Source organism: Pollicipes pollicipes, unplaced genomic scaffold (assembly GCF_011947565.3).
Source record: "Pollicipes pollicipes isolate AB1234 unplaced genomic scaffold, Ppol_2.1 Scaffold_4002;HRSCAF=4701_pilon_pilon_pilon, whole genome shotgun sequence".
In the NCBI taxonomy this organism is placed as follows: domain Eukaryota; kingdom Metazoa; phylum Arthropoda; class Thecostraca; order Pollicipedomorpha; family Pollicipedidae; genus Pollicipes; species Pollicipes pollicipes.
Window position 1 is genome coordinate 22,945,810 of NW_023596420.1, and position 12,984 is coordinate 22,958,793.

Genomic DNA, 12,984 nt, shown 5'->3' on the forward strand with positions numbered 1-12,984 from the left:
GGCCCGGCTCGACGCTTCAGCCGATCAGCTCACATCGTCAAAACAGCGCCAGTTGCTCCACCCGGAACGGCCAGGACGGCGGCCCCGCCAGCCAAAATCGTTCATCGCGCCAAGAGAAATGGAGGCGAGAGCCGGGTGGCCGGCGGCACAACATGCGCACAGGGATGTGCAAATAACATGTTATGAGGATGCTGCTGCTTCGCCCCAGTGATCCCCGCCGCGCCGCCGCCGTCTTCGCCCCAGATGCCATCAGAAGAGCCACGTCCCGTGGGAACTGGGCCAGAGGGGGACGCGCAGGGCCCGCCCGAGGCGAGGGCGGGTGGGCCTTGCACCGCCGCCGACGACGCCACGCCCGAGGTCTGGCTAAGGGGCGCGTTGGGGGCCTGACCCTGGAAGCGGCGCAGACCGGCTCGGCGACACATTGACCGTAGGGGGCGAGGCGGCAAACCCATTGGATCACGCGAGGAGACGAAGGCAGGCCGACCCAGTTAAGAGATGTCGAAAATCGGTAAAACATCGTGTAAGAGGCTCCGGAGTCAAGTGTGTCAGGGAGTGCGCCCGACGCCTACATCTGCATCCCGAGGCCGACCCTCCGAGGCCCCAGCTCACAGCACCCGGCTGCGACATTCGACACGACGGACGACGGTCACCGGTGACAGCGCACACGATGTGAGTGCCCAGGCGGTTGTCTCCCATCGCACCGGGCCATTGACGGCTGGCACTCCGAGCACGTCCTTTCACCCTTTCCCCACCGGGCGGCGCAAGCCACGTTTATCGGATCCCTCCCGTGGAACTGGGAAATGGGGAGGGGATGGGTGTGTGTGTGTGTGTGAGGTGCCACGCGGCCCGGCGCTGAGTCCGCGTGAAGCGAAGGACTGGTGTACCGCTGTGTGTGAGCGGTTTTTCCGCGTTTTCCTTGTGTGTAAATACAGATGACGGTTTGCATCGCGGTGGTTTAGCGAGGGAGCGAGGCTGGACGAGGTTGGCCCGGGCGGCGAGAGGACACTCGGCCCGGCGTTGGGCGGCGCTGTGTCCGGGGCCGTGGACGCACGCTTGGGCGTGACGGCCCGCTCGTTGGCCCGCACTGTAGCTGTCTGGAGTCTGCCGTTGGAGGTGGCCATGTGGAGGCGCAGCGGCTTGTCTGGTCCCTCGCCTGGCCGTCGTCGCGGCCAGGCGTGGCGTACGGGCCGCGTCGTAACGTCCCTGGAGGTCTCCGGGGGCTGTAGCGATAGGATGTGGGCTAGTTGGATGGCTCGCCTTATCTTGTTCCCTGAATTTTTCCAGATAGCCCGAGGTGGCCGGACCCTCACGGGGTCCATCCAGCGCGCATGCTCGGCCTCTCACGAACACGCTTCCTTCTCCCCATTCGTTACTGATCGCTGACGCAGGTTGCGCTGGGCTCTCGTCGTCTGCCGAGGGCCTCCACCGTCCCATAGGGCGCGCTGTCTACCTTCAGACCCCTGAGGCACGCGCCGTGGGGCGGTGCCTTGCAGAGCCTGCTCCAGCAGGCGGGAGGCGAGGGCGCAGAAGTGCCGGTGGCCACGCCTCCGTGCTGGACGGGGCGCTGCCTAAGGCACGTGCGCGGCAGCGGAAGGCTGCGAGCAGTGGCCGTGGCCGAGTAAATGGTGGGCCGCCCATCGTAGACGGAACGCGGGGAGGTCCAAACAGGGAGCCGTCGCCCTGGAGGTCAGGCGAGGGAACGAGTCGCCGTCCAGCCTCGGACACCAGATGTCGGCCCAGCAGATGCGCCGGTACCACTCTGGCAAGTTAGCGTGGTACCCTTTAAACAGGGCTTGAAGGTGGATTTATGGTAAGTTCGAAATGTGATAAATGAATTTCGCTTAACTCGACGAGCCAATTATAATGCCAAGGCGCAGGAAATAAAGGGGGGGGGGGGGGGTCCACCCGTGTGCGACCCAATGATGAATGGGATGACGTGGGCGCTAGCGTATGTGGATGCTTGGAGTGAGCGTGGTGGGGCGCCGAGTGGAGTCTAAGTGGATTAGTTAAAGCTGGGTGGGCGTCCCAGGGTTATTATCCAGCTGGCTGTTGCCAATATAATTCGTCAATGCGTGGAACCCCTACCAGTTGGACGTATCATCATGCATGCGGTTCCGTTTTTGCCCCGTTTAAATATCGTAAGCTAAAGGGTGGAGGTGGGGTACCGTGGCTATGGGCGCACAACAATGGGCGGGAAGAATGCCGTTCGTGGTGCCTGACCGGACCCACCATCCAGCCAATGCGCTGGTCACCAACTGCATCCTAGCCCTGTGGGTCACATGAGTGTGCGCTGATGCCGGTTGTACCGGAGCCGCAACGTGCCGAGTCGTGCGCTAACATCATCTGGCTCGCATGCTGACCAATGGGCTCCTCATTATAAATTCGCTCTTTTGGGGGAGGCGCGACAACGGCAGACGGCGGCGCACAACATCCAGCGGCGGCCTGGCAGCCGCGCACGTCACTCACCGCAGACCCTCCACCCCCCCCCCCCCCCCACGGAACACCCTTAGTTTGGAACACTTTCCCGATTGGGAAGAATTGTTCCCATTCTCTGAGACCAACTACCAGCGCCAATTACGCCTCCTGAGTTCACCAGATATATATTTCACGAGCTGTATCCCATACGCATACCCTCCCACGTCGCATTCCACGTCGTTTACAATATGGCGGCAAATGATCTCGGTAGTGCACGCAAGCATTGGTGGATACCCTGTTCAGCAGTGACTACTGAACAGGGGCACCGGCCTGTCATCAGGTTCTGTGCAGGTACTTGCGGGGAAGCCACCGACATACAACACTGCGATACCAATCAAATATTGCCGCTCATGATAACAAGACAACCAGAAGTGACCGGCGACCACTAGAATCCCTAGCATACGCGTGCTCCAACAATCAACCGGATAAACGTCTCTTCCTGCATAACATACTCCGGCATTTGATGACAGTCCCACACTGTATCGAACCTCACGGCCGGGTCGTTCGCTGGCCGGCGCCATGTGACCAACCGCAGCCAGCCTGGGTTGCTTCACGTGACCGGTGGAAAGCAGCGGCTGCTACACCCGTGAGCCGGTTCCGAACAGACCCCTCAACGCTCCAAGCAGGGCCGGGTTGCCGGCAACCTTGAGCTTGCCCTGGGCTCGGGCAGTGGAGGGCTCCAGTCGTCCGGAAAACAGCTCCACCAGGTGGGCGTCGTCAGCGGTCACGGTCACGACCGGAGCGGCGGCCGTGCCGCGGCTAACCCGGCCCGGCGCTGAGGTCAGGTCCAGCACTGTCCGCACAGACACGTCAATGTACAGACCGAGCCGGCCGGTCACAGCTGTCAGGTCCAGCGACAGTCAAAGACAGGCCGGTGCCAAACGGGCTACGGACCTCGGAAAATGGACCTCGGAAAATAAGTAGTTTTACGCAAACGCAAGTCGAATCCTTCAATTCGTGCAGTCAGTCACAATGCGGGAAGCCTTGTTCACACATAAACAGCGTTTACGGTTCTACTTGCGCAAAATATCTCCAATGCACTGTTTCCATAAAAAAACGCGTTTGAAGAGTTGGCACGCTCTGTGCCAGCACCACCAGTCATGCTGTTACGTTCGAGTGCGGCAAGCCGGCGAACGGTCAGCGTACTGACCCCAGCCGGCGGCCGGCCGGCCGCGCTGCGTGACGTTGAACTGGACCAAGCCGCGCACCGAGTCGGCCAGGCCGGGTCGCTGCGACACCAGCTGCTGCAGGCTGCTGAACACCGCGTCGCTGGCCAGCGGGCCGGCCGGCGCCGCGGCGGCTCCGGCGGCTCCAGCGGCAGGCTCCGTGGCGCGCAGCTCCACGTAACCCCCTGCGGCGGCGTGCCGGCCGGCGTCAACACACGGCCACGACCCAGGGACCGGCCTGGTGACGGCAGCGATGCAGTACGCCGTCCCTGGCCTGGACGACCTGTCACGACATCGACTAGTCGTGGCCATGACAGACGGCGTGCCCATTGTGGCAGGGTTCGTATCTAGGATGGCGAAGGAATCGTTACTTCGTTCTACAACCTAACGCTACCATGTATGAAGCGTTGTGTCTCTGTGAGATGGCCACGGCCTCCCCCAATGTTAAGCCGCCCCTTCAAACATACCTCCGGCTCAATGCTAAATGCATTGTGGAGGAACACAGTGTAAAGCGTGGGGCCCATCACATTTTCATGCAATGGTTCTTCCCAATGTTTTAATTTTAAACAATAAAATCCTCCCAATGTACTGGCATTCTTCTTTGTCAAATATTTGTGCCATAAAATGGCGCGGTTTTGCCTTCCATTATCGTTTGCACGGCAACACATATCCTTCAAGAGCAAAACGCCTATCTTATCGGTCTAGTAAGACTTAAAAAAGGCACTTGGGACTCCACACTACGCTCCGTTTAAGTTTCGTCGTTATCTCGTCCCGACGGCGACGACGAACAAACAATACCCGGCACCGATAAGAATGTGAATGGCTCGTCATAGCATTGAGTACATGGTTTTCTGTTCATCCAGCCTACCCCTGAGGACAAGGCCGCATATGGCGGCGTGTGCGTCACCTGACACGGCCATTTTGTCAACATTCCACTGTCATAACATTTCAGCGGTCGAGCCGACCATCGCACGAGGAAGAGCGACACAAGCGTGGCGGAATCCAGCGCGGCCGGCGGCGCGCGGCACACTCACCCGACAAGGCCACCCGGCCCGTCTCCTTGACGCGCGTCTGGAAGACAATCCGGTCGGCGCCCGGCTCGCGCCACGTGTCCACCAGCAGGGTCTGGCCTGGCAACACAGGACGGCGAAGCGCGCCTGCCGCCAGTAACGGGCCGGCGTCAAGCCAACGGCATCAACACAACAGACACCGTCCACTCTCGGTACTCGCACGTCCGACAGCCGAGCCATACGCGGCCCAGTGCCAGAGCTCGGCCACACGCGGCCCAGTGCCAGAGCCCGGCCACACGCGGCCGGGCCAGGCCCGGCATCGGTGCAGAGCCCGGCCACACGCGGTCCGTGCCAGACCAGCCTACGCTCGCGCCACCAGCCACCGCGCCGGTGCCAGAGCGACACCGGCTCGGCGCCAGAGCCCAGCACCCGTGGCCCAGTCCAGCACCGGCCAACGCGGTCCGGTGCCAAGCCCGGCACACGCGGCCGGTGCCAGAGTCCGGCCACACGCGGTCCGGTGCCAGAGCCCAGGCCATACGCGGTCCGGTGCCAGAGCCCGGCCACACGCGGTCCCGGTGCCAGAGCCCAAGCCATACGCGGTCCGGTGCCAAGCCCAGCCATACGCGGCCAGTGCCAGAGCCCGGCATACGCGGTCCGGTGCCAGAGCCCAGCCACACGCGGTCCGGTGTCAGAGCCCGGCCACAATCTAAGGACAGGGCGCTTCACCACTCGACGCTGTCACTAACTGCTCACCATCGGGCGTGCTGGTCACAACAGCACTGACCTTGACCTTGACGAGAGCCTCGGGCTGATCCGACGCGTACCGGGCCAGTATGGCGTGCACCGAGACGCCCAGACCGCACAGGCCGTGCAGAATCGGCCGTTCCTGGCCGCCCAGTGCTGCGAAGTCCGGGTCAATGTGCAGCGGGTTCCGGTCGCCGCAGAGCCGGTACAGAGCTGCCTGAGGCAATGCACGCCGGCGGGGTCACACCACCGCCACGGTCAGGTCAGGTCACATCACAGCCCGGGTCAGCGTGACGGGGCTAAATGTCATTGCAGCGCCGGCTCAGAGTCCCACGGAACACCACTCACCCCCGATAAAGCCGCGGAGCCGGCACCGAGGCGCTTGTGACAGGCGACGCCGGAGCGACTGGAGGACTGGTGCGAATACGACAATCCGCATGAACAAAGAAACTAAACCATTCTACCAGCGCCAATGCGTTTAGCAGCAGGGCAATGTCAGCCTGCACGCCTACAGCAGGTGACCTCCGGCCACCACCTGGCGCGTGGAGACGGATCCCTACGGTGCTGCCACCCAGTCGGTCCGCCCGGTGTCACCTGGTCCGTGCAGGTGCTGTACGGCAGCGTGGCGTCGGGCGCCCGGTCCGGGACGATGGCGCACGCGGTGGTGTGCTCCGACCTGGCGTGGCCGCCGAAGCCGCCGGCGCCGCGGAGGAAGATGGTCACCTGGACGTAGGCCACCTCGTCGCCGACCTCGTCCGAGGCCCGCACTGGCGGTGCAGGCAGACGGGGACGTCCGTGAAGGCGCGCCGAGGCGGACCAGATCCCAACACCAGACCACATCGGCATCTGCCACACACACACCTGCGTACGGCCGTCGCACCGTCTGTTCTGAGCGAAGCGCCCTGGCGTCTGGCTTCGGCCTACATGCCAGCTGGCGTTGGTGCCCGACGGCACGTCAGGCACAGGCATACACTGAATGGAATGCGTCTGACGCACGTACCGTCCAGCAGCACCAACGCGCCCTTGTCGCCCTTGTCGATAATGTCCGAGATCTTGAAGTCTACGTCCAGAATGGCGGAGGACGGCAACGGCTTCTTCAATTCCATGTACTGCTCTCCATGAAGAAGCTGGAAACATGTGGAAGTCATAGCCTGAAATGTGTCCTTATTAAGGCACTCGGGGTGTCACGTTATCTTCTCCTTGCACACGAGCGTAAAATTACAAAATCTCGGATTTCTGGAGCGCAACCGAATCGTAGCGAGCGAAGAAAACTTTGGACAGCGCAAAGCAACGCTCACGTATGGTTGCCACAAAGTGATAAAATATTTTCCCCCCCAAAATTCTAACCGATCGCTTCCTGTCCTGACAGCCGAAACATCCGTTTTTGTTTCGCACCTTCAGTCCATTAATGGACCAAACGGACGTCAACCTTTTGTGACGTTCCGCTTATCATGAGATCACCGGGACGAGGGGTGAAAGGGGCAATATGCATACCGTAAATTACGGACAGCCGCTAGGGCTAGGATTGGGTGGGTTTAAAGCTTTTCATCAAGAGTCCCACGAGATTGGAAAAATGCGGTACAAGTGACAGAAACATGTCATTAGAGGCCATGCACATCCCTGTTCACTTCTACGAGAGGTAAACAAGACACCTCCGTGATTTGCGAAGAAATAATAACTAATAAGTTAAAACCGCTACTGAGTGTAACCTTCAGCGACTAAATCACCGTTCAGCATGCACCTACAGGAAACGGCAGTGCTTACTGTTCCAGCACACGTGACCACGTCCCGAGCCGGCCGTTCCAGCGGCGCCTCGACCGCCGGGCGCGGCCGCCTCACCTGAGACAGGTCCATCGGGAAGCCGGGCAGCGAAGCGAGCCGCGTGAAGTCCACGGCGTTGACGAACAGCGCCGGGAACATGGGATGCACGGCGTAGCTGTCGTGCGCCTCGTACAGGTAGCGCAGACCGTGCGGCTCGGACAGGGAGACGCCGATGCTCAGTGCGTACAGGATGGCGTCGCGCGGCTGGTACTGGTAGCGCGCCGGCGGCAGACGCGTCCGCAGCGCACGCGCCACGTCAACGCCGGCCGGCGCGGCGGCCTCCTCGCGGCGGCGGCGCTCCTCGTCGGCCGCCTCCTGCAGCAGCTGGCCGAGCAGCGCCATCTGCTCGGCGGGCGAGGCTGGCAGCAGCGGCGCCGCGTGGTCCTCCACCAGCGGCCACTGGTCGCGCACCAGCTCGGGCGTGAGCGCGGCCGGCGTGACGGCCAGACCGCGGCTGCGCTGCCAGCGGTAGGTGGCCACGGCGCCGCCGGCCGCCTCCACCACGGCGCCGCTGGCCGGGCAGTCCGCGTGGCAGAGCAGCGCCACCACCGGCGCCACCAGGGCCGGCCGCAGCAGCCGCTGGAACTCGGTCGGGAACACCGACTCGGTGAGGCGCGAGGCTGCCGCCGGCACCAGCACGTTCGTAACGATGTTGTGCTTCTGGCCCTCGACGGCCAACGTCTGGCCCAGACCGACCAGGCCCATCTTAGCGGCGCTGGAAGTGGAGAGGGCAAGAGTCTCAGCAGCGCGGTCAACAGGCGGCGCTGAGGCCGACGAGCGTAGCTGCGGCCACCACGGCTCGCGGGCACCCATGCCAATACACGAGGAACTGCCTCGTAGACACCAGCTAGAACGGACATTAAAGGGAGAATGCAACCTTTTTGCACTTTTCGCTTATTGCTAAACCTTGATGTCATCAGGAATACCAGCTTTCATGCAATCTTTCTGAATATCTCAGAATCTCTCATTGAAGTAGCCACTCCTGTGGGAAAACCTCATTGGACTCCCTAAACACCACTATGAAAGTAATGCACGTAATTTGTGTTGGTTTTCCTTACATGTGTGTTCTGTAATGTTCGCAACACGCTAATTGGTCAAAATTTTCGTGTAACAAATGCTACGCAAGCATGGAACACTGTTTAGACGAAGTATATACAAACATGAAGCTAATATCCAACGAATTCAATAAAATGTTAAACGATGGCTTTAATTTCTCCCCATATGGCATTTACTGCGGTGGCTCTTTTCGAAACGCAGTTTAGCTTTGGGAAAGGAGTACCACATGGTCTAGAATGACGAGCTGGTTCACACTTCGATAAATGCGCTCCTCGGTAACTGACCCTTGCCTGCTGGGCTCACCACAAGCGTTCTTTTATTCGCGCCCGAAGAGAAGCGCACGTTCGTTGTTATGACAACGTTGATCGCGACTGCAGGGAAGAAGCCCAGTGCTGTTACAAATCGTTGTCGGCGTAATTTGGACTAAGAAGTAATCAAAAGTAATATTCTTATCATGTATTGGCAGTGCTACAGTGACACTACCCAGGGCTATTGGAGGATGTAACTAACCCTGAGGTGTAACTAGAGCATGTTTTTAAATAGATCCCAAAGGTGGGACGCTCCCTTTATAGGAGTAGTCGGCAAAGAGGAATATCGATAATCACGACCATCGCCATTCATCGGTAATAACCGTCGTTGTCAAATCAGCTATATTTGAACAGTCGAAGGCTAAAAGCGAGACAAAGGTGCAAAAACAAGCACTTCAGCGCGGCCCATCGCGTAATCCAGGACGTACCCACAGCGGTAAGGCATGTTCGACAAATTCTCGCCACTTCCCCCGCTGTGGCCTATCGGAGAGCTGGCGCGCCGTCGTCTTACTTGGTCGCACTCACCTGTAGTTGGCTTGGCCGAAGTTGCCGAACAGGCCGGCGGCGGACGAGGTGAGCACGATGCGACCGTACTTCTGCCGCCGGAAGTGGGGCCACGCTGCCCGCGTGGTGATGAACGCGCCCCGCAGGTGCACGCGGTGGATCAGGTCTGCCGGCGCCGCCCATCCACGATGTTTAGACGGCAGGCACGTATACGTACGTGGGAGAGTTGATGAATTGTTGAATGTATTGTGTTGGTAAATGAAATGTAATGTTCACCATTGTAATAAATACTTACCCTGAAAAATACTTAAGACTGTGAGGGGGAAGGCATCTCCCCCCCCCCCCCTGCTATCTCAGAACAGAACAACGATCTCAAAACAGTACAGAGCCCACAAGACAAATGAAATGTTAGATAGTTTAGATAGATCTGAACAACTTTCGGTCGAACTATTCCCTTGTGCGATGTTCAGGTCATGATCAGCACTGGCCATTTCACATTTTTTCTTCTAATTTGTACACAAACGATCCTCAAATCGCTGTGCCCCGTGGTACCCTGTTAAGGTACACATGGTGGCATAAGCGAAAAAGAATATGACAAATACCTGCTCCTGTCACATACGCTGGATCGGCGAGGAAGGGCAATGAAATACAATGTTTGGTAAGCCTTAAGCACAAGAGAACAATTTATCATAAACGTTCGCAGCTAGCGCATGAAGCACCTCACCCCAGTCGATATCCTCCATCTTCATGAAGCTCCTGTCGCGTAGAAAACCAGCATTGTTAATGAGGATGTCAATCCTACCGAACTCATTGATGGCCGTCTCTATGATCTTGTGGCCTTCTTCAACCGAATCATAATTGGCCGCCGCCTTGCCTCCTGTTGACAAAACCGATCACACTGATCCAAAGAACAGGAAGTCCCAGCTAAGCTTTTTGAACTTTCCTCCACATGACAGCAGTACCAACAGACCATGCACGGCAATTTGCCCCATCGAACCCTTCCACCGGCGTCCTTACCGAGCTGCACACACGGAAAGCACCGCACACATATTTTAATGCATACACAGTTCTTCCTATTTCTAGCAGTAATGAGACTTACACCAGCAAATAATCTATGAATATTCCCTGTGCTCCCCACCTGCCCACACACACTCATCATGGCCAGCACATCCCCAGGCGGCAAACTCCAGCCGGCGTGCCTGCCCGCTGTCCGGAGATGGACGTGACCGACGCTCACCCTTGTCGCGGATCTCCTGCACCACGCTGTCGGCCGTCTTGGAGCTCTGGCCCTGACCGTCGCGGCTGGAGCCCAGGTCATTGACCACGACGGCGGCGCCGCGCTCTCCCAGCAGCAGGGCATACTCGCGGCCAAGACCTGAAGCACATGGAACATAACCATAACATGTTTAGGCTCACACACGGCACTCACTGCCAGCTCATTACTACCCAGCAATCGGCAGCTGACAGCAAAAAAAAAAAAACTGTTGACGGGCTAGGAATAAGCTCAATGTTCAGTCCAACTTCCAGCTTGCTGTCACTGCAAACTATGCTGACCTGTCACAAGGGTGAGCATGCAAGCATGCATGACTGTGAAAAACATGCCTGTCACCTGCCTGATGTGGTGATGTGATTCATACAGTTCAGTGGAAGAGCATGACTGCCATTAGACAAAAAAGGGAAGGACATGCACATGATTAGTAAAAAGAGGAAAAAGTCCTGCTGAACCCAACCAACTGTCTATCATGCCTCAAGTTCTCAATGTTATAGCATGCTGCTAAGAAAAGTCATTCAACTAACCCAAATTCTCCAAACCATTAAAAATGCTACCATGGGTTAGCTTTACTATATGCATGGTGCTTCATTTGAAACAAAAACTTTAAGAAGGTTGTTATATCAATAAAGACATTCAATAATATGCTTCTTTGCATTACCAATATTCAGTATAACCAATATTCCAATATTATATATATATATATATATATTATATATTCTAATTTACACCAATATTCAATATAAGTCAGAGTTCATCTGACAAGCAACATACCTCTACAACTGTCCCTGAACATGAACATAATTCCCCTAGTTACAGAATAACCCAATCCTGCTGATCAGCAGCTGACACATGCAAAAAGCATATTCAGATGCCGAGCATAGGGAAGGAAGGTCTGCATCTCAACTACCAGAATGCAGTCATTGTATGAAAGACACCTATACTTATGCTCCATAATTTTCAATATTAATTACAGGATAGAATGTGCTTACACCATTTTTAATATACTTGCTTGTGCTTTGAAAATTGACAATCAACATGACACAACCTGTGGTTATGCTACAGAGTACGCTATTAATCAACACTTGACATTAAGGTAAAACACCTTGTAGTTATGTTGATGCCATTAGTTAACACCACATAGATAAGCTACGTCAGTAGCATCAACAGGTAACTGATTCCTGATGTCACAACAAAATGGAAGCATGAGAAAAGCAAATGACAAGATGCAAGGGTGAGACAAGCCATAAGCCCTCAGACCATGGGACGGCTTGGCAATGCAATGACAGCACAAGAAAAGGAGATATGATTTATTACACATGCTGAAGAATTTCTCACAAAAACATTGAAAACATGACATGCATGGTCATTAGCCCTCACATGCAGCAGGCACCTCATTCCAACATTTTGAGGTGTGCAGCCATGTAGGTTGCACACCTCAGATAGGCAGCCCTGCACTATGATCAGCACTTAATTGAAGCTGCTCACCTCCTCCTGCCCCTGTGACTACTGCCACCTGTCCATCGAATCGCAGCTGATCAGGCATACTGTTCTGGGGAAGACGGGAACAAACGTGCATAAGAAAGTCTACACATCATATGCCTAGACGTCAGGTCTGCAGCATTATTCCCGCAGCACAAACATCCTGGGTTACACCAATGAAGGACAAGAACAAAGTTATGTTTGGAGGAAACACAAATGACGCCGGAGGCACGACACATTATAAACCACCAGAAAGGTAGGTAGGTGCCTGGTTGGTGATGCACGAACAGGACCTAGCGGATTTTGATGGCAATGGGCTGCATGAACACCAAGGCTACCAGAGAGTAGTAGTAACACGCTAATTTCGTACCCGCTCCGCCAATGGACGGAAGAGCACACTGTCTACAAGGAGTATGTACTGCGAAGACGTCCTCGAGCCTAGTTAGTACGGATTCTTACAAAGAGGGGAACCGTGTTTAGTACCGATTTGTGCAAAAACTGGCGGAGTTTAGCACGCATAGATACTAAATAACGCAGTCCGGTAACCCAGGGCTCAACAGCAGAAATGAGGCTATTTTAGAGGTGAACCTCGTGAATGTCTTTTCATTCTATGGGAGTGGAAACCCTTCACCATTTTGGCACCCCAATTCTCATTTGATTGCGAGTTGCTTCAAGGACACAGTCGGCCTATCGTTGGTCAGTGGGGAGCGTGGGCAAGGGGCAGGGAAACGCGCCCAGAGTAGCACCTGTATGTAATTTACAAAGCAGCATTTTCTACTGGATGAGTGGGATGTTGATATATCCTGGACTACAGACCTTGGGGTGTATCGTTTTGCAGATAGTGCGGATGATGGAATATGGTTCTCGGGCTGTAGTGGTTTGCCTTAGACCAAAATAGCCCTCGTCGCCCGGTACACGAATGCTTAGTGTTAAACTGCAGGTCCATTTGCGGATCAGGTAGAGCCGTGATGACCATGCGCTGCATGAGACGCAGAGTGAGAGCTGTGTACACCAGAAACGAGGCTGCTATCGCATTGACAGGCAATGGGGTCCGTCGAGAGACACGGTTGGATCAGGTGCGCTTGGCACGAACGCCTCAGACCAGCCACTTAAATAAAGGAAAGTGGGGTGCGGCTGAAGCCCTGAAA

General features: G+C 56.4%; 1 protein-coding gene and 1 long non-coding RNA gene across 2 annotated transcripts; both read right to left on the bottom strand.

Annotated features, from left to right (window-relative positions):
* Positions 1 to 2,584: 2,584 nt before the first annotated feature.
* LOC119093950 (uncharacterized) lies at positions 2,585 to 3,706 on the bottom strand. Its single transcript, XR_005093723.1, has 2 exons — positions 3,626 to 3,706; positions 2,585 to 3,268 (listed from the first exon to the last, which is right to left on the bottom strand). It is a non-coding gene; the product is annotated as an uncharacterized LOC119093950 (long non-coding RNA).
* A 67-nt stretch (positions 3,707 to 3,773) lies between these two features.
* Positions 3,774 to 12,275, bottom strand: LOC119094250 (peroxisomal multifunctional enzyme type 2-like; the record flags this gene model as incomplete). Its single annotated transcript, XM_037217324.1, is given in 13 exon segments — positions 3,774 to 3,826; positions 4,676 to 4,786; positions 4,789 to 4,798; positions 5,436 to 5,612; positions 5,990 to 6,162; positions 6,396 to 6,522; positions 7,235 to 7,489; positions 7,718 to 7,931; positions 9,106 to 9,250; positions 9,809 to 9,961; positions 10,322 to 10,459; positions 11,843 to 11,906; positions 12,207 to 12,275. Coding segments are annotated over 12 exon segments (1,614 nt in total), but the record flags the coding sequence as incomplete, so codon positions are not given.
* Between the last annotated feature and the right edge of the window lie 709 nt (positions 12,276 to 12,984).